Source organism: Corvus moneduloides, chromosome 20 (genome assembly GCF_009650955.1).
Source record: "Corvus moneduloides isolate bCorMon1 chromosome 20, bCorMon1.pri, whole genome shotgun sequence".
Classification (NCBI taxonomy): domain Eukaryota; kingdom Metazoa; phylum Chordata; class Aves; order Passeriformes; family Corvidae; genus Corvus; species Corvus moneduloides.
In genome coordinates this window covers 6,561,876-6,583,395 of record NC_045495.1, presented here as the reverse complement: position 1 = coordinate 6,583,395, position 21,520 = coordinate 6,561,876, and the positions used below count along the sequence as shown (strand labels likewise).

The 21,520-nt window shown below is 43.9% G+C and overlaps 1 protein-coding gene across 8 annotated transcripts in view; it reads left to right on the top strand.

Annotated features, from left to right (window-relative positions):
• CUX1 (cut like homeobox 1) overlaps positions 1-21,520 on the top strand; it is a 270,225-nt gene that overhangs the window by 1,315 nt on the left and 247,390 nt on the right. Inside the window, exon 1 of one of the 8 annotated variants that reach the window (XM_032130108.1) lies at positions 15-233. The exons of the other annotated variants lie outside the window; for them this stretch is intronic. Coding sequence (XP_031985999.1) covers positions 204-233 — 30 coding nt within the window. The 5' untranslated portion in view covers positions 15-203. Of the gene's footprint in view, positions 1-14; positions 234-21,520 lie in introns of those variants that run through there. 8 annotated transcript variants of the gene reach the window in all.

The following is a 21,520-nucleotide window of genomic DNA, read 5'->3' as shown; positions in this document are numbered from 1 at the left end:
GCTGCTCCCGCCGTGAATGGGGTTGCAACACGCGCGTCTCCCAGTTGATTGGCGCAGGAAGGCGCTGCCCTGCCTCTCCAAACCCGCCGCTGCCTCCCGTTTAAATAAATTGGCTCGAAAGCCGGCGGCTGCCCACCCTGGCCCCCGTGGAGGCGGCGTTGGAGCCGGCCGGAGGCTGCGGCAGGCGGAGGGATGGTGCGCTGATGCTGGGCAGAACCGCATTCCCGCTGGAGGTGAGGGGATGCTGGCGAGGGGCTGGCAGCGGGACCCGGGTCCTGCCGCCCTCCCTTCCCCTCGGCCGGGCGTGCGGGAGCGATGCTAAAAATCCCACCCCAGCAGCCCCCGAAACGGGAAGTGCTGCGTGGGATCTGTGCTAGGAGGCTGGTCCCTTCCGACTTTCAGGTGCATTAGGAGGTGGGGTAAAGTAGCGTTTTGTTTCAGGTTTCTGTGTCGTCTTCCACCCCCTTTCGCGTTTTATTATTTCTTTTAAAGGTTTTGGATTAAGGTAGACTTGGCTGAACTTTGCTAACTTGAAAGGGTTCTTAATAGTGACCCGGAATACCTACAGGAATACAGAAAATGAGATCCAGATGTAGAATTGTATAAAATAAAATGGATTAAATTAAGATGTAGTTAAACAAGGTCTGACATCTCTAATTGTGGACTTTTGCTTTTGCCTCTGTGTACGTGTGGCTGTACCTGCTTAGCATAGGAAAATAAACGCTCCGAACATCGCTGCTGTGGCGTTACATTTAACGGTGAACAAGTCTAAATATTGCCTGTAAAAATAAAGCCTTCAGAAATGCTTATTGATTAAAACATATTATGCTAAAGTATCTATCATGTAAATTAAATTCTAAAATGTAATGAACACAGCCAAATGGCATTTTGATAGATTGTTCTATTCTGTTTTTAGTAAAAAATAGCTCACTTTTATCATAATTTAATTTCTGTGCATACTGTAAAACCTGTTGTGGAGTATCACTGTACAAACCTTAATCTCGTTTTTGCAGACTAAATGTGACAGTCTGACTTGAACAGCTTGTAGCTTCTCCTTTGAAGCATTCTGGTAACGCCAGCTTAGAGTTGTTTGAACAATATTCATTACCTGCTTTTGAGAACTGGTGATTATTTATCCCCGCTGCGGATTGAGGCTGTTCACCTGTTGGCAGGTTCACCAGGCAGTCTGTGAGCACCACAGAGTTTGTTAACTTTGCACGCAGCCTGTCTGCAGAGAGTCCTGGAGTGACCAGGAAGGGAAGAGAGTACCTTCCTCCATATGCAGAATAGTTAATTTGTTTCAAATTAGCTTTTTATTTTTTTTTTACCCACCCATCTGCACGAAGAGGTAGTGTAATATTTACTCCCACTTGCAGATGAGGCAATGTGCTATAAAAACTATCGTTACCGGGGCTGAAGTTGAGTCCCACAGAATTGTCCGTGCCTCCCTCTATCCCCGTCCTGCACTTGTACTGACGTATTTCGAGCGTGGAATTGTAGAAAATAAAAATACTTCCGTGTACGCTCTGTTCCAGCACGAAAGCCTGGAGGATTTATGCTTAACACAATTGCACCTGAGCCCTGTGAACTCCAGCTCATGTAGCTCAGGGTGTGCTGGCTCTCTCTGTGCAGGAGAAAGTTGTGAGGAGCTGGGACTGGGCAGTCCCGGATCGCTGGCAGCGAGCGCCGCGTACCCGGCTGCTCCCAACTTCCTCTTCCACCTTCTGTTGGAAGGAGACGTTTAACTGTTGATGAGCTTCGACCTGCCTTGTGATATTAAGCAGCAGATTTCTCCAGATTGTATCAATATTAATTAAAAACAGAGCCAGGAACACTTTAGGGTCTGACTTTTTAAATTATTTATTTCCTCATGCTAAATAACCCCTTGTTTATAGGGAAAGGTATTTCAAGTGTTGGAGACAGGATTAAATAATTCAGAACTTGGATTAAAGAACAAAAAGGTCTGTTCACAAATGGAATATGAGATGCAAAAATGGCAGCTTCCTACAGGTATCAAACGGGGCTCTTCACTTGAGACTGTACCTGCGAGGCACACAGCTGAACATTAACCCTTTTCTGTAGTAAAGCTTGGCACGATTCCTAAAGAAATTGTGGAGTTGGCATGGCATTGCTGCCTCAGTTTGCCATGTGGTGGTAGATGGTCCCATGTTTGATGGGGACGGAATTGCAGTGCTCAGAGAAAACAGACCCTCGCAAACAGCGAATATTGTGGCAGTAAATGCAAATGAAATCACTGGAGAAATGCTGCTGCCCTTGAGTTAAAGCTGCACGTCCGATTTGGTAGCAGTTGTGTGATTGGAATCAGTTCAGCGGCGTGAAGGTAACCTGCTGTTCCGTGGTCCTGGTTTGTTTGTAGTTTTTGATGTCACCATCACCTTCACTCTGAAAACAACCTTTTGCTGGAGAACAGGAAAAGGAGCTTCGTGTTCCCGTGGGCACAGCATGCAGCTCTCCTTGACAGCTTGCTTAGTATTTCTGAATATGTGTGTATGTATCAGTATCAGAGGAGGCAGCTGGTCTCTCTGACCAGCAGGAGTAAGTCTAGCTTGAGCCACAGCTCTGAGTTGGATCTCAGGACGAATGGAAGAAGTTAATACCCTTTGAAAACTTAACAAACTATCTGTAGTTATTTTGACAGTAAACACAAGTCTCAAAATGTCATTGTAGCTTTTTAAGACAGGCTCACATACTGGTAGAAAGTACAGTTTCTTACTGCTTTTGAGCAGAATGGCAGAACTCGTTACCGTCAAGCTGGGGAGTGGAAATCTAAAGGCAAATCTTGCTAATGTGTTCGTTTTTTAAAATCTTATCCTGGTAATGCATCATATATGATTAAAGTAAGGATGGAGTATTAGTTCTGTGCAGGCTGTGACTAATTGTTTAAGGTAAACCATTGATCTTATAAAATCTGCACCAAAATCTGGAAAAACTAAGTTGTAATGAGTAGCTTTCAAAAATGGAAGTCTTTCTGTTACTGAATTAGAAACAGGTGGAGTTGTTGGCGTCTTTTAGTTGGGTCTGGTGGTACCAGAGCACAGATTGATTTGTGAAGGAGTTCATATGCTTCATCAGAAGTGGAATTAGTGATCAGGTCTGAGTGTTTAATTTTATGTACCTGTGCAGGTCACTGTAGAATTGTTTCTGTCCTAAAAGTAGTCAGTACTTTTCTGTTTATAATGGTAGTTGAATGTGGGTATGGAGAAGAGTGTCCAGCTGCTGTGCACACTTTCTGCTCCCCTCACCTGCTCGGAGAGCTGTGGTGAAAGCAGCTGGGAATTCCTGCAGGAAGATGCAATACAGAGAAGGGAGGGATGGCCAAGCCAGGGCACTGCTGCCAAGATACTCTGAGAGCAATCACTGCTTCCCTGCAGCAGGAAAGCTTTGGCAGCTTGTGGTCAGGGTGATGTTCCTGGACACCCACCACACCTGACATACCAGAAGAAAGGCCCTTGATGCACTTCTAGCTCAAGAACTTGTCTTTCATAGGATTTCTCGAGTCCTGTTCTCGGAAGGAAATCTCTGGGAGCTTTTCTAGCCCTTGTTCTGTTCCTGCAATGAAATAATGCCATCAGAAATGTGGCAGAATCAGTGCATGTTTCGGTCACTCTGCTCTAATGCCGAGTTTGTGGTTAATTGGATGATGCATTGAGAAGTGCAATAGGCAGGATTTGGGATGTGGTAGTGGTTGGGAGTTTTCTGAAAAAAAATTGTGCTGGTTGGCTGTGTCTAACAATACCAAATAAGTAATGGGTGAAACATTTGCTGGAGAAGAAATTACATGCAGTCTGAAATTCCAGTGAACAGTTATTCTTTATTTGCAAGCTGATTTGTAATGCAAAAAGTGGATGTAGAAAAATGCATAATCCACAGTTTCAGTTTGATCACACCAAGGCTGAGAATAAAGGCAGTTTATTTATTGGGGAGAGAACAGTCACATATGTGCATGATTAGTATATTTTAAGGCACCAAGCAGGCAGTGTGTTGCAGCAGTGTGCACTGGCTTGTAGTCTTTCTATGTAAGCAGGGTGGTAAGTTCCCATCTTGCCTATCCAGGTATTTCCTGCACATGTGCTTGGTTCTTTCCCATATACTTTGTGGGAAGGCCTTAAAAATACAATGTTTTCTGGACTGGAAATACAGTGACAATGGTCCAGCTTTGCTGGAATGGGGGAGTGGGGAGAAAGATGCAGGGATGAGAGGGAGAAAGCTGAAATGGGATTGTTTGCCCAAGACAAGGAGTGTTGGGAGAAGACTTGTACTGGAGTGCTCACACATGGAGTTGAATGTACCAGGAAAGATGAGAGAGACTTAGACTTCACAGTCAGGAATAGTGTCCTTAAATTAGTGAACATAAGATAAATCCTACTCATTTTGTGACATAGGTTCTCAGCTTGTTTTTGTTGTCTCTGGTTTGACAAGGCAAATCAGTGATTTCTACCTTTATTGGCAGCTATAATGAAGAAAATACAGGCTATTGCACTGGTTGGATTGTGAAGAACATGGAATGCAGACAGGTTGTTGGATATTAGGCTTTTATAAAAGATTAAACACAATTGGGGGTAGGTTGTTGGGTGTAACAAAGGTCTCCACTGCTGTCCTACAGTACTTGTATTTCCAGGAAAGCAGTAGGCAGTAAGGAATTTGCACTAGATCCACCACTGTACCCTGGTTGTGCTTCTCTCTCTAGCAAGACACAGCACTTCTTTCTGCACTGTTACTTGGTCCCTCCTGTGACTGAGCAGAGTTAAACATTGACCCTGAATAAAGGTATGAAAGTGCTAAAGCTGGGAGGTGCCTGACAGTTCCCTGTGCGTGTGTTACAGCAGGCAGGGCTTTGGAGCTGGAGCGTGTCACACTCATGTCTAACAGCTTTTTGCCTCCCTGGCAATTCACTTGCCCCCTTGCCTTGCAATAATTCGATTTCTTTGTCGGCAGTTGGGGTAATAAGGAAGTTTCTGTGAGGGCTGGAGCTGTGCTGCCTTTCCCAGGGAGCAGGGAAGGCAGCTGGGGTGGTGCTTATCCTCCTCCCGTGGCTCATGGACTACAGTGATCTGCTCTGGGAAGACAGAGGTGAAGATTACTCGTTCTTTGAAAGGCTCAAAAGCAGATGCACAGAAGTATTTTAAGCTGCTGTGTTTAGATGCTTTAAATTCCCACATGTCTTTGTGTCTCTGGTTGTGAGCATTTTGAGGCGGGTAGGGATGTAGGCCATGGCTGTCTCGGAGGTTTTTCAGAGGAGTTCATACATCAGAGCTGAGCAGATCCTGTGGTTCTGTTCTTTTGTGTGGAAAGGTACCTTAGTGAATGAGCAAGCCTGGAGATTGCAGCATTTGGAGTGCCAGGACAAGTTTTCTGTGAATGATAAGAAAATTTAGGCTAAAATATGGGTAAATGGCTGCATGAATTCCACAGGAGTGTGACCATTCCTCTTGCTGAATCCAGAGATCTTGTATAGGTGAGCCCAGGTGTGCATTGCACACGGGTATTCAGGTGAGACCAAACCATGGTCTGATTCCTGCAAACATTTTATCACATCCCTTGAGCTGTGGAGGTGGGATGGTCCAGTGCTGCTGCTTTATCACGTCACTGTGGGATTGCTTTTATGGGCTTGGGGAGGGTGTGTGCAGGAGCAGTTCTGACACATTGCAGAGGTCTTTCCTTGCTGAGAAATGTTGGCTTCTGTCTGTGGCTCACGTGTGTCAGGCTGAGGGCAGTAATGTCAGAGGGAAGTAAAAATAAAAACAAGTGGTGTGGGGGAAGTGACACTGTTTAAAGGAGTGGAGGGGTTAGAGGGAAGTGGTGAAGAAAGGAAGGAGGTAAGGAGTGAGCATAAACCTAGGACTTGGAAATGAAACTTCTTGCAGTACAGTTGGGAGAAGAGAGCTTATTTTAGCCTTTATAGAAATATTGGGCAGTGCACTGGGCACTGTGGTGGGTCTCCCAGCAAATGCCTGGCTGTAGTGTTGCCACCAAATCCACCTCACCTGCACTTGCTGACCTCATGAAAGGATCAGCTGGGGTTTGCCACCAGGCTGTCCTTGTGGAAACATCCTGGGAAAATTTGTACATGAGATACTGAGGTGATGGTGTGACTTCAGAGTGCACTGACAGATTCTTAGCGTTGCCCTGTGACAACCAGGGTTTGTATTTCCTGGTAGCTTTCTAACCAGCTGCATGATATTTTCAGGTATGATGAATAGGAGAAGCATTCTCATTGTTCTTACTGAAAAATAAAAGGGGGGGAGGGCAAAAAAACCCCAGGGAATTTCATAGCTTTTGACATTTTTTTCTTTTTTTTAAATGAAGACTCAGACTAGATATATCTTAGATGGCAAAAGCTTGTATGTTTTGAGTGGAAATGCCCTGGCTTATTCCTGTAGGAACAAAACTGTGAAGCCAAAAGGGAGTGCTGCAGATGAGATGCAGTGGAAGTTTGATGGGTTAAGTCTTGCTCCTTCTGCTCTCGCTGGTATCTCTGCTAGGTGTTTGTGGTTTCATGGTGTTGCTGAACCAATATTCTAAAGAAAACAAAAGATTTCTCTTACCAAAGAGCTGAAGCTGGTGTGTTTTGCCCATCCAATATCTCTGTACTGTGAGCACTCACTTGGGGCAGTGGTGCTGAGTGGGGCTGGTGCTGACACCCAGAGCCTTGAACTGCTTCAGATTCGGTGTGAGCGCAGTCAGGAGTTGGCAGGGACTCTCAAACGAGTTGGGAGTTGCAATCTCATTGTCAGGAGCTGCCCCATCCCCATTCCTGGCTCCAGCCCTCAACATGTCCTCACCTCCACTGGTTTGTTTCTCCATCTGGGAAACACAGATGACGCTGCCAGCCCCTCTTTGAGGTACAAGATTGTGAGTTAGCAGTTACTGTTGGTTTTTGCTGCTGCTTAATAGTGTCTTGTGGATAAACAAGACTCAGTGGTTATGTTTTCTGCACCTTTGTTCTCAATATTTTAAATGGCTCAATCAGAGAATATGCTGGCGCTGATTTGTAGGTGCTTTTCAGGCTGTTGCAGAGAACAATTTCTACAGAAATGAGTGAGAAAAAAGAACTGAGTTGTTGGTTGTCCTAGATGAATATTGAGAATGATTGGTACTAAATCACTGGAAAAAATGTTTCTTGCAGTTGGTTATAAGGTTATAATCTAGAGTTACTCATACATAGACACACTCTTACTTTAAAACATATCTCCTTGTTGTTTGGTGTAATGTACAATTTATCAGGTTTCCCTTCAGATTTCTCTGTATATTGAAGGCTGCTTAAAATTTACATTATAGGCAGCCAGCAATATGAATGTTGAATTAAAAATTCAGCAGTTTGTGGTTGCATCATTTCAAAGTGCAGCCCACGGTTTGAAAAAGCTCCCTGTTTCAGCAGGACAGGCCAGCCTCCTTGCCAGCCAAGGGCAAGGAGGATCTTCCATCCCAAGCCATGCTCTGGTGGTTTTAAGGACAGTAACTGGGAGCCTTTGAGCCCTCTGGATGGCCGAAGAGAGGAGAGAGAGGAGATGTGCGGAGCAGTCCTTATGTGAAGTGTTGGACCTGTACTTGAAGGCTGAAATTCATTATTCACCAAAGACACAGCATGGGGTAGCTCGAAACTTTATCTTACATCAACTTTTCTCTTTTATCCAAATTACCCAGGTTTTGTAGTATATATACCTGCTCCAGCTGTCAGTGGGGTTGGAGGCTGTGCTTTAGATGGGCTGCTTGTGCCATCAGGAATATCCATCTCCTGCCCGTGTCCTGCACCGCGCTGGGGCTGCGGGGCTGTGCTCCCAGCTCCATGAGCTTGGCACAGGTGGATAAACTTTATCCCTGTTCAGCACAACACCCAGTGAGCATTACTGCATGTGTTGAATTTTTAAGACGTGTGTAGTCAGAGTTTCTGGCTGAGCCTGGGTGGAAGGAGCTGCCCTTTCTAGCCCTGCCCAGGGTTAAGTTGTGAGCAAAGATGAATCGCTCCATCCTAGTCCAGCAGCCTCTCGTCTTTGCCTTTATCTCATGTTTCTAATCAGCTCCATTCTTTTTCTTGTTATTTCATTGATGTGACACAGAAATGTTGTCGCAGTAGCTCAATAAAATTTATACTTGTGTCTTGTCTGTAATTATTTTTCATTTTATTTTTTATTGGGTGTTTACACGTTTTATTGCATGTTCACGTCAAAGTAAATTTGTATCATGTTGTCACTTAAAGATGTTTGCTTCATTTTCATCCATAAATAAAATGTACCCTTTGTCTAGGATCTGAAACATGAGAATGTTAATTTTGTCAGTGAACTACATATCTGTTTTTCTGTTGCAGATTTGTGTGTGTTAATATTGATAGAACTCAGCTTCGGTTTGGTATGTCTGGTATGAGCATAGTTGCTTTTCTAATATTAATTGTGGGGATGGGATAATATTAAACATTTAAAAACATGGAGCCAGCAGTCTTGCAATTGATTTTCTGTGGAGAGACTTCTGTGCTGAGTTGTTTACACAGTTGTAACCTTAGTTTCTTTTAGGTGAGTGCAAGAAGTGTTTCACGGATTTAAAAAATACAGTTGAGTGCACTGGTTTCTCCTCCACCCCCTTCTTCCAGCTCTGCCCTGCCTCTTTCAGGAGCTCTAGTTTTCTTTTGCTTATAGGTTTCTGCACATTTTTTTTTTGGCATGGAGTCTTGCTTTTGAAATTCTTGGGATGTTGGAAAAGGGCAGCTTGCTAATATTGTGTTCTCAGCTCATCTCTCTGCTGCTGTTCACAACACCCTGCCTGTTTTCTTAGGAAAATGTACTTTATACTCCTAATTACCCCTTGAAACTCAGAATATCTTTTTTTCATTCCTTCCAAAAGTGAGTGGATACTTGTGGCTATATAGGGGTGAGCTCAGGGAGTGCTGTGCTCTTGCTTCCCAGGATGAAGCAGACAGTAAGGAGGGAGGAATTGTTCTATAAGAATTTATTCTGTACTTTGTAAGAATTTTATTTTTGTATTTTCCTGATAAAGAAAAACTTTTTTTTGCTGTGAGTTCTGATCCTGTGAGACTCTGGGTGCCATCAGTGCTACTGACAGTCCTTAACCCCTGCAGGACTGGGGATTAATTCCCTCATTTAGGTCAGGATATGAATCAAATTAAACTGTCTTACTAAGCCATGCTCTCAGTTTTATGTCCAAAACTTGGTTTGCTGTTTCCATGCTCGTGAGGAGGAGGTGGTTTCAGGCTTCTTTTTAAGTGCAGGCAGAGCTTTGGTCAGTCCCATGGCTGGAAAGTTTTAATGTAAAAGCAGAGTTCTTCTGTACAGCTTGTGATACACATTCTTCTCTTTGTGAGGCCTTTGCCGTGCTCCAGGCCATCAGCTGGTGAGACCAGGACTGTGTGGGATTTTTTTCTTGGAGTGATATGTTAAATACAGCACAAATGATTAAAACATCACACACACTGTGCTGTGATCAGCTTGGTTTAGACGATAAATTAAAATCTGTTAGCATCTGAGATGTTCTGGCATATCCTGAGAATAGTTAGTTCTTTAATATGCCAAGCTAAGTAAAACTTGATTAGTGTCACTATCTGGGATTTTCTGTCCTGTAAATAGAACTTGAAGTCTAAAATTGGAACTGTGAAAACCTACTTTAACTGGGATTAGAAGAAGAATTTAGTAGTTCAGATTGATTTCAGGATCTTAGAAAGTGGTCACTGTGCCCCAGAGCTGTTGTACGTGCCATCTTTTTAAAAATTAACTTCACTGCAGGGGCTAAAATGTTAGTTTGGGACTGCAGCATGCTCTGCTTGGCCATCCAGCACAGGCTGCAGGGGTTGGAAAAGTGCTTTCCATGCTTGGCTGCTGCCTGTGTGCCAAAGGTTGTTGTGTCTCCAGGTCCTGGCTTTGCACTCCTGACACTCGGCTGGTGAAAGGTGATGGCAGGCAGGAATTAGGGTTAGAGCCTTTCTTCTGGAGCACACATACTGGTGTGAAAGGTCCTGATACCAGGAGATGATGGCTGTGAGTGTTAGTTTTCATTTCTGGGTGCACTTTGGTCTTGTGCATGAGGTGGATGCGATGGGAGCTGGTGAGCCAGTGGGAATGCCTGGTGTGGGAGAGCGCAGCCACTGCTGCTGGGCTGCGATCCAGTGCTCTTGCCTTGCTTCCAGGGATGTCATGGCAGTCACACTTCATAGTGTTTTGTGCCCTATTTATTTGCTGTTATCATTTTACCAACCAGTTGTGAAGTTAATTTCAGTGGTAAGAAATATTCATTCCATATCTAGTTCCCCCTTTTTTTTTTTTAAAGTTGTTGGTTGGCAGCAGCCCCTTTGTACGGTGTCTTGATTGTCAGCTCTTCATTATAAATTTACTTTCTAAATGCTGACTTAAGGGCTGACACTTTGTTTGTTTAACTGTCAGTTACACTACTTGGGAGACCTAATAAAAGCCTCTCAGATCTTCCTATTGAATTAGGCCACCCTTTACCATCCCAGTGACTGATATAAAACAACTGCAGGAGTCTCTTTCCCTGTCTATCCCATTTTTGCTGGAACCCTGCTTCGGGTGTCTTCTGATCCTGTCCTCACTGTGACAGTTGTTCTCTGGTAAAAGGTCACTGTAGTGTTTTAATTGGATTTTTCAGTTGCAAGGAATATAAAAATATAAGTTTATTAATAGAGTGGCTTTGATCTTGAAGGATTCCAAAACATTTGCTGCATTGCATGTACAGGAATGGTTTAGTTTTACTGCTCGTTCAGGGATAATCAATTTTGTCGTGGAGCATGGAAAGCTGCGTGTTCTTCCTGGGAGGTCGGGGGGAAACAGGGAAATCTGGGAAGGCAGAATGTTGTTCCCCTTCTGAAATTTCCCCAGGATACAGCATTGAATTGTGGTGCTGTCAGAGATGCCAAAGGATCTTTCATAAGTTGTTTTGGTTTTGTTTTTTCGTCTGAAATCTTTGAAAAAGGTCACGGGCAAGAGACAATTAAAGAAACACTTAACTGACCTTGTTAGTGTGTTTTTGTGGAATTATTGTGCTTTACAGCTATTGCTGCTTTACCCAGATGGTTATTGCTGGTTTCCATCTGTTCGTTAAGGAAAAGTAAAGACAGAAAACGGCAGCTTTAACTGGGTTTTTGAGCAGAACTTCCAGGTTTTATTTCTTCTTTGACCACGTCAGGTTAATGTGTTGGGTGAGAGTGCTGCGGTTTCAAGGCGAAGAGATCAAAGTGGGAGCTTGTCTGCTCAATATGGGTCACGACAGCAGCTTCCTGTGTTTCGGGCACCCTTTTCTTTGAACAGTCCTCAGGTATGAAGTGTGATATCACCCTGGCAGGGGGCCAGGCCTAGGGAAAGACTCTGACCAAGGCTGACATTAGGGAAACCATTTAAGCGTTTGTGGCCAGAAGGATCCTCAGCTCATATTGCTGCTTATTCCCGGTTTAACCTCAGGGCTCTCTGTATGACTTCATAGTGCCCCAGTGGAGTTTTTGCTGGTTTTACTAAAATCTGCTCCCTTAAAGGTTAAAAACTTTAAAATCTTCAAAGCTTGCAGGTGTGAGAGCTTCCTGCTGGCACTGATGTAGGTGAGCTGACACCAGTTTTAGTGTTCTTGTGCTCAGGGTGATCTTCCATGTCTCAATTTGTGAAGAATGGTGGGAGAAGGAGCCCCAGAGAGGCCAAGAGCATGATCTGGATTTTCACCTGATGATGAACAAAGCAAAATGATAAACTTCTTCCAAGTCCCATCATCCTGCTCGTGGCACTAAGAGTTTTTCTTTACCTGACTGTTTTCTTTGAGCTGGTGGATGATTTCTCACAGAGCTGCTTTCAGGCACCAGAAATTTCAGGTGGGATGGAAAAAGGAAGCTGTCTGGAGGGAGAGCTGTTTGCAGGGGTCCTGAGCAGGGTACACAACAGTGGTTTTATTTCCCCAACTCCTTTGCCAGTTGCTCAACCAGATGTCCTCAGTAGTTTGTGCTGTAAGATGTTAAGTAATTAGATCATTCACATTCTAGTTAAACATAATTAAAGCCCTGTGTAAACTGAGTGAAGCTGACAGGTTTTATAGGTTGGTCAGAGCAAAAATATCAGATGATATAGCTCAGCATTAATACAAAAAGATTTAAGCCTCCTTGCCCTCAAATAAAGAGGTGTTTAGTCTTCAAATTTAATCCTTAATTAGAACTACAATTTGTGGAACATACTAAAAATGTTTTCAGGATCTTGGAAGCCTCACTCAAAAGTGCTTCCATGTAGAGTTTGCTGGTTTCTTCTGTACCCCTGAATTTGAAATAGAGAACTTACTTGGCAGTTGTTATGTCAAGTTAAACAGAGAACAGAATTTTGCAATTTTTTTCCTGTAGTTTAAGTTAGTGGGTAAGTCAGTTGCAGTGGTGCTCCTTGACTTGGGAAGGGTTGGAACAAGTAGCACTATCTCCAGGTGCCTTTCCCAGTGTGGAGCTAGCTGATTTGCCTTTTAGGATCATCTGGGTGTAGCACAGGCTGTGTGAGGTGCCCTGGTTTCCAGCAGTGGCTTCCAACCCACTGCAAGCTGGGTTCACGAGCATCACGTTCCCTTGGTTATTGTTAAATAGCAGAACTGGAGAGAATCACCGTGTCATGCCACCGTGTCTGCAGGTACTGCAGAGTAAAAGAGCAAATGTAAGATTGTGAGCACGGGGCTGAAACATGCATTCCATGTTCCAGCCTTTGATATTGTTGTTTTATTGCAACACTTTGAAGCTAATCTTCATTATTTCTCTCCCTCGTTTTACAGATATGACACATTATTTTGTTGTTTGTTTGCTGGCAGGCGAAACATATTTTCTGAAGGAAAGTGTTAACAGATCCGCTGATAAAATGTCTGTCTTCTAAAAACTGTCTGAAGACAAATTGAGTATTTGTCTACATGTGCTGTTCACACTGCTGTACCAAACAAATTAACAAGATGATTCTTGTCTTTTCTAGGATGTAAACTTTCTTTTCCAATGTTGTAGGAGCCCAAAGTTGTGAACTAGACCCAAGGTGATCCTTGTTCTGCTGAGTGCTCTGAAAGCTGATTGTCACTTTACTGTAGCTAATAAAGAAATTTAGGTACAGAACATCCACAGGGAAGTTATGTTGGAAAATTCACATTTGGCTAGTAAAGGGGATTTAGCTGTTCAACTTAGTTAAAAAAAGAAAAATCAGAAAGAAGAAAGCTGCAGTTATTTCTTGGCAATCCTAAATGATGAAGTTGTCTTGCTGGGTACTGAAAACAGCTCCTTTGCATGCACTGCAGTGTTATTTCATGCAATAACTTCCCACGTCCCCTCCAGCCTCTCCCACCACACTTAGTTATGTCACTGGTGTGATGCTCCGAGCCTTGCTGTCCTGGCTGGAATCTCGAGCCTGTTTCCAAGCTTGTATTTCTCACTTGGCAGCACATGCTGCGGCTGGTGGGCAATCTGCCGTATCCCTTTTTTGTCAAACATCGGAGTTGGTGTCTGACACTGAATCTGAGAAGAAGAACGGGGAGAGTGAAATGTACAGCGGAACTGGAGAGGTCTGCTGGGTGTCTCTGCATGTTTCTGTGGTTATTGCATATGATTGATTCCCAGTTCTTGTGGTGACAGAATGACAGGGATTCTGCTCTTTCCTTTCATATTTTAAGTGATTTGCATGACCTGGTAAGAAGCAAATTTTCAGCTACTTTTTTTTAATCAGGTGCTTATCTGCTTACAGGTGAAAAACTCCATTTCATGAAAATCCCCTAAAGTTCTACAGAGACAAAACAGTTCTGTCAAGGTGTGTGTACGTGTGTGTGTGTTTGTGTAAACACGCAAGCTCACACAAGCGCAATCTCCTTTCTGGATCAGCTCCCCCCATGCAAAATACAAACCTGAAAGGGCTATAATTGATTACGTGCAATAGGAGACAAGCAACCAAGATTTTGGGAGAGGGCAGGGTGTGGTCCAGATCTGGCAAAACATTTAAGAACTGAACATTATTTTTTCAAAGGTAGGGAAACTTTAAAACATTGGTCCAAGAGTTAAGACTGGTTGGGAGAAGGAAAAGAGTACAGTAAACTGAGACGTCGTCTTTGTAGGGGGAGGTGTTGGGGGAGGAATTGGGAAGAAAGAACACGCAAGTTTAGGTTAGTACATGTTCATGTTCTTCTGGTTTTTTAACTTCATTTGTTTCCCTGGCAGATGTCCCATGGCTTTGAGGCCTTTGTCTGTGTGAGAGAGAACATGAAGGAGGGCTTGGCAGGACGCTTGGGGTTGTGTGGAATAGCTGGTAGTCATATTTATAGTTGGTGTTGTCTCTTGGCTTGTGCAACTTTGATAACCAGCAATCGTTCTGTAAAGTTACGTGTTGTGTTGGCAAGTCATCTCTCCCTGGGTTCCCTCCACCAATTCTGCACTGTAGATATGGCTCATGTAGAAGTTTTTGTAAGGTCTGAATAGGGCTTGTCACATCTATGACTTTACTTTTTGTATACACCTCCCATTAGACTGTCTTTTCAAACTTCTTCATGCAACACAAGAAATTACATGCAACCCTGCTTAACTGAGTCGGAAACAAACAACATTTTAAAAGTGATCTAGCAGTCCCTAAGTGATAAGATTTTTTGGAGCTTTGTATCTTTTATTTATATATATATATATATATATATATATATATATGCTGCATCCTCCTTTGGAGGCATTTCATTCATTTTGCAATGATTGTTGTACCCTCAGTATTTTATACTGTATTCTTTTGACTTGCCAAATTTCACAGTGGGCTTGTTCTTGCAGCCTCTACATTCTGCAGGGAAAGAGGAACAATATTTGTCTGCTGTGCGAGTTTGAACCTTCTGGTCGCCTTTTGCTTTCTCTGTGTTTGTGGCTCTAAATAGATTTATAACTCTGCAGCTTTATGCCTTTAAAACACCTGCTGTAATTGCCTAGAAATATCCTCCATGTCAGCCTTTATTGCTTACTGTGATTACGCTTCTGGTAACCAGGCTTTTTGGCAGACTCATAAAATAAGTTTCTCATAATAGGATTCCAAACGGAGTTAAACAATATGCATAGTTCAAAGTGCAAATATGTTTTATTGGGGAAAGGATATTATTTTGCTGTTCTTTGATACCTTTAATTTGACTCTTCAGAAGGTGCTTTGCATTGAGTGTATGCATAAGTTTAAAAAAATCATATGTGACCCATTTCATTGATGGAAGTGTGTGTGGGCCTGTGTATGGCAGGTCTAGAGGTAAGAAGAATGTGAAGGCAACTTCTTGAACCTGTGTACACTGTTTTTTTATCAGTTAGCAGAGTTTGTACATAAACTGTACACAAGGTTGAAAAAATGCTGCTTAATTTTTCTGATTTAACACCTAAGGGCTATGTGAATGCTGAAAAAAAAATCCGTCATTAGAGGGTTGTACCTTCAGTTTAGGGCTGGTGTTTGCTTCCCAGCAAAGTGAGGGTCCTGTGAGGCTGTTGGAGGGGTGATGGATGAGCTTTCAGGATGTGGCAATGTGTTATATTTGCTAATTCTCCACACAGAAACTTACCACAGAGCTAGATATTCTCACAACAGCGACGGTAGAGAGGAAGGAAGATCCTCAGACAGTTGAACTTTGTATTGTGCTCCCTTGATCTTGATGTCTCCCCTGGCATCCTTCAGGTGGACATCAGAGGATTGGGAAATTCTAGTTTAACATTGCAAATCAACCTAATGTATTAGTTCTTGTAAACTGTTTCTGGAGATTGCAGGATTGAGGAGGTGTTATTTATCATCACTTTTAGCTAAAGAGTTCCACCCATGCAAAATTCCTAGCGCTAAGAGAATTACACTCTTTGGTAGGCGGGTTGTTCTCAATATCTCAAGCAGAGGAAAAGGTGGTGAATAGTTATTTTTGGGCTCTTTTAAAATATGAAAATAAAATTACTGGGGTTAGCCAATGTTCTTTACATCAGCAACTTTATCCTCAAGGATATTTTGGCATTTTTGCCTTTGAAATTTAGGCTAGACTTCAAAGGATTGATGACATTTCCTGGGAGAGGTGGGGTGCTGTAGATTGGTGGAGGCTGGGGTTGGAGCAGAAGTAAATGAGCATGGGTCACTTGGTGCTGCTGGTGTCTCTCAAATGAAGGGAGCCAAGCCTTGTCTCACACTGGAGCAGGAGACCTTCCTAAAGCTGTGCCTCAGAAAATGCTGCTGAGGGTTCAGTTTGTGGTGCAGTTGCCTCTCACCTGACTCCTGGGGGGTTTTGGTGTGTTTGAATACGGGTGTGAACTCCTGCAGTCGTTCATGTGTGGTATGGGCTTGGTGACACCTTGTGCAGGTGCTTGGTGCTGTTGTGCAAAACCTGCTGGAGTGGTTTGAGCCATTTCGCTGCGGGACAGGGACAGTGGGAAGCTGAATTTCCTTTTTAGGAGTAGAGTTTATCGTACGGCATAAAATCAAACACTGTGGGATGGCAAAGGCTGTTTTTTAAACTAGTTGGCTTGTTGTAGCTGTGATAATCTGTGTTGATCAACCCTTTTGGTGTTTGCTACAAAATTTATTCTAAAAGGCATGGTAGCTCGTTCTCGTTGGTGGCGATCCAAATCGTCTCTGCTGCCAATCTTGGCACTGGTGCCAGTGGTTTGCTTTAGCTGATCTAAGAATATAATACAGATGGTTTGATACTCAGCATGGATATATACAGATGGCTTGAAACTTTTGGATTGCTTTATTTCATTCCATTGTTTCTTCTCGGTATATCAAGTATCTCTGGATATATATACATGTGCGAGATTATACATATGTGAGATATATATATATATAGATATAATTGCTATTCTTAAAATAACCTGATCTGATTTTGGTTCAGTTTGTGCCTGTCGTTGCTGTAAGAATTTGGCTGCTATTTTGTGCAAGTTCCATGTTCTGCGTGTCGGTACAGGTGTGCTTATTTATAATGCACAAGAATAATTCTGTTGAGTTGTTTGACCACCACACCTGTACATTCTCCAGTTACATGGGATGTAGAAAGCACATCCCAAAGAGAGAGCCTGTAGATCTAAAAATGCAAAGTTTGTGGTCACCAGCACTGACTTTGTTCAGTCTGTTGCTGACCCTGGCAGTGACATCTTTGCACTTGGAGCAGTGAGGTTTTAGCCCTGTGCAATAGTTCAGGCAGAGATCAGTGAGCTCTGGCTGAAGGCTGGATAGTTTGTTTTCAGTGCTCATTATAGCCTGTTGATCTCTTTCCAGCAGAAATTCCTAGGTTGGAAGTTTTTCAATTGTATACAGGTGTATGACATCAGTTGCCTGCTGGCAGGATAGGGTGTAAATAGAATTATGACAGCATAACTTGAGTGCTCTCTGTGCACACAATATTTTGATGTTCCAGCAGTTGATGCTGACACAGAGATTGCCTGGGCAAAGAGTAACAGTAGCCTCTGCTTTGATTCCTCCTGTATGGGAGATCCTCCTTCTGCAGATTGGGGCATCAACAGCTCTGTCCTGTGCGTGGAGCTTGGGAGGTGGTTGTACACACTTACTTCTGAGCAGTGATTTACTTAGCTGCCTTCATAAGGCTGTTAAAGTGCTTAACAATGCAATTAATGTAATTTAAGAACAGTTAAAAGCACTAGTGGTTTTTTTCAACTTTAATTTTAAATGCTGAGGCAGATTAAGCAGTTTGAACAATGACATGATTCTGCTCTACAGCCACTGAGCGTATAAATAAAATATGCCCCAGTGCTTGGTGTTTTGAGTCCAAAACTTAGAGACTACTGAAATCAGTGATTATGGATATATTGCCTTGTTCTGGGATCATCAGACATCTGACAAGTTAAGTGTGATCAGTGCAAGTCAGTATTTAGATGGCAAATCTTTAATCAGTATTTCACTGCCGTAGGAAGTACTGATGGTGATTTCAGCATGTATGTCTCTTGAGCTTGCTTCAGTTCCACTGCAGATGCTGGCTTGATGATAACTCCTGAGATGAGACATAAAATAGGTTTATGCATCTCTGAATGCTTCCTATTCCATGTGCATGGAAGCATTTTTCCAAGTAGTCACACAGTTTTTTGTATGTGTAAATAGTTTGCTTTGCAGGCTTTTCCCCATACATTGCATCAATGCTTTAGTTAATACTCTTTATACAGTTCATACTCTTAATACAGAGAAGTTCATGTGTTACTAAACAGGAAGGAAATTTTGTAAGAATGCCCTCATGATGAAGCCGCCAGCGGAGTCCGTCACCCCCCTCTTTGGGACAAGGCAGTGGAACTCTGTTCCCTTGGGCACGAGAGGCCTGGCCCGTTCCATGGCTGCTGTGGAGCAGAACAGTTCCACCCTTGTTGATAAGAGAGATGTTGGCTGTCCATGGTGGTAACTTAGCAAGAGTGAAGAGGTACATAACTGCTCTCTGGGCAAATAAAAGCAGTAAGGGCAGGTGGGATGTTGTGGGAAGCAGTGTTTTACAGGGAAGGCAGTGGGGACACTCGTGCCTGAAGAAGGAGCTCACTGGAGGGATGTGTAGATTAAAGGGAAACATGAATTTAAAATGGAGTGTGGCTGTGTAAGAGCTTTGATGAAATGATCCTTTGCACTGTGAAAACAAAGACACCTAAATCGTACGTGGATGAGGCAGGGCCATTAGCTGACCTCAGAGTGCAGTTCTCCAAATTAATGGTCCTGGAGCAGCCAGCTGAGGTGATTTGGCTCTAAAAGTCAGATGGTTGGGAGCAATGTGTCTGGTGAAAGTGGCCTTAGGTTTTAGACATTTAAAATGTTTCAGTTAGTTTTGAAAAGATAGTTTGTCTTTGAAAAAAACAGGTGCCTGCGTGATGTGTTTATTGGAACAGTCCTTTTCTACCAGCCTCAAGAACCTGAGTTCTGTTTCAGCCTTACTGAAGAAAAAATAGTTCTTAAAATTTATCTTCATCCTTCCTCAGGAAGGATAGAGCCTAACTGGGGTGTTTCCCAGAGAGCTGGTTTCGGAGTGCCTGACTGGTAATGATGAGTGACAGAATTAGCATAAATTCAGAGATACGGTTGGCTGGTGCCAACTGGCTGTGTGGGTATAAGAGTCGCTCTTGGGAGCGATGACAGAGCCTGATTTTTATCCCTCCCTCCCACCCCCCCACTTTCCCACCCAGAGTGCTGAATATCCGACTGGATATTAAATACTTGAAAATCAACCTACTTAGCAGCCTGGAGCAGGCTCCAGGGAGGAGGTTTGGAGAGGGAGGGCTTGTTTGGGGTAGCGTTGCACACGGGGATCTCGCCGTGGGTAGTGCCGTGTGCCAGGGGTGTCCGGCAGCCGGGGCAGAGCGGAGGTGGCTGTCCCTGGTGGGTGCCTGGATGTCTGTCCCCAGCACCCCGAGCCCTGCGTGTTATACGATTCCTCAGCAAGGTTTGCTGCTGGTGGCTCCCGGCCAGCTTGTCATGTCAGTGTTGAAAACTCCGGAGCACTTCTCCAAACGCTTGGAACCTGTCTCGATCTGCCCCATAACCGCGGTGTCTCCGCGAGCTCCACACGCAGGGCAGGACGGCTCAGCTCTGCCGGGCTCCTGGCCACAACTGGCTGTCTCCTTGGGGCTGGGCCGGGTCATCCACCTGCCCTGGAAAGCCCAGGGTGTGGTGGAGGCCAGAGGAGCTGTTGGTGTGGCCACCCTGTGCTGGCTAGGCCAGGCAGGTGCCAGGCTTGTATCCCACACTGGGCAGGGGAGTGGAGCTCTCCGTGCCTGTTCTGCTCCCTGGGTTGCAGCCCTGGCCTGGGAGAAGTGGAGGCATGGACGAGGAGCTGGGGTGGTGGAAGGGGTCAGGAAGGGGCTTCCCTGGGGCTGCGGCTGCTGCAGAGCAAAAGGGGACCTGTCACTTGTCCCCAGGCTTGGAGGTGAGGGGTCACAGACACCTCCTCCCTCCTCACTGTCCCCTCAGGATGCCATCTACCAGATATTGATACCCATGTTTATAAAAACAAAATCAGAGATCGGATGCACCACTTCATGGAGTTTTGGCTGTTTAGGAGTGACCATTCCCTGTTTTGCTGTCTCAATGTGTTTGGTACCTACCGTGTTGGACTCCCATGTGTGTGCTGAAATAGTGAGGCTAGAAGATGGGAATTTTTGGATCTGGGCAGCATTGGGAAGCATCTCCCAAATGCGCACCCTGACAGCAGCACTGCCTTGTTCCCAACATGTGCTTAATCAAATGGATAAATAGAGGAGCTGTTCAAATGGGGCTACTGAAAAGCACCTGCAAAATCTGTAGTCACTGCTGAAACCCCAGTCCCTGTATGCTGATTAGGCTCTTGTTTTTAAAAAACTTGTAGTGAATATGTTTAAATTCTGCACTGAAGATATTTTCCCTAATTATTTTCTTCTAAAATACACTTTTAAGATTGGTTGCTCTGATGCTGAAGAATACTTAATGCTTCTTCCCTCTTACTGGTCTATAAATGCAATCCTGAAACATTGTCAGTTTTTCTAATATTATTTGTAAGATTATTACTGGATGTATTTCTTTATTTTTTTGGGCTTACCTATGAATTATGTGACTACTTGTTTGAATAAAAGACTAGGCAGTCTCCCTATTAAAATATTTTTTTCTGATTGCTTAGAATTAATATCCTGCTTGTGTAGCATAACCGTATTGGGCTTTGAAGGTAGATTTATCATGAAATTTCACAGGTATCATTTTATTTGAGTTGTCTGCTACCAGCACACACAGAGTACAGGTCAGTTCATGCAGGTTCTGTGCTGTGTGTTACTGCTTCTGTTGTTTGGATGAGATAAAAACTTGTTGAACTACTAAAGTGGACAGAGTTTAAAATTACAGACACATTACTTTCCTTTGCAGCCATAATATGTTTGTTTTGGCAGGCTGTCTCTTCACTGGAACATGGAACAGTTCCTTTTTTTTGCGATTATTCACTGTTTTCAGTCATACAGCACCAAGTATTATTCATGGCCCTGGAAAAAGTTACTCCTTCACAAAACAAAAGCATAGGAAGTGTTCTGAGCTCCCTCATTTTCATAATTGACAGGTATTAATGATGTGTGGGTACCCAGTGCAGTGACAATGTTCTCTAAATTAGTGAACATCATGGGGTGTTTCTGGCTTGGGAGCTTTCCCTGGCTCTCCAGGTGCTGGGGGTGTCTCGGTGGCCGTGCAGGTGTGTGGTACCTGCCAGGATGATGCTCCCTGGATGCACCACAGAGTAAGCACCACATTCACCTGGGCTAGTGCTAAGCTTCTCCCACATGGTGGAGCTTTTACCCTCGACTTGACCACAAAAAGACATTTATAAAGTGCAGAGAGGCAGCTCAGGAAAGGAGGGCTCTGCTCGCCTCTTCCCTGATCCATAAAATTTTTGTGTCTTGGCTAATGCTGTGTTTGCCCTGCGTAGACATGGACACCATGGCTGTGCTAATGCCCGCAGATCGATCAGCATTCAGTGGGACTGGGGCCTCCTGGATCCCTCCAGGATCACATGGCAGCTCCTGCTGGCCTGGAGCTGCAGGGCCCTGCAGTGCCCAGCTGCTGAAACCTCCCAGCTG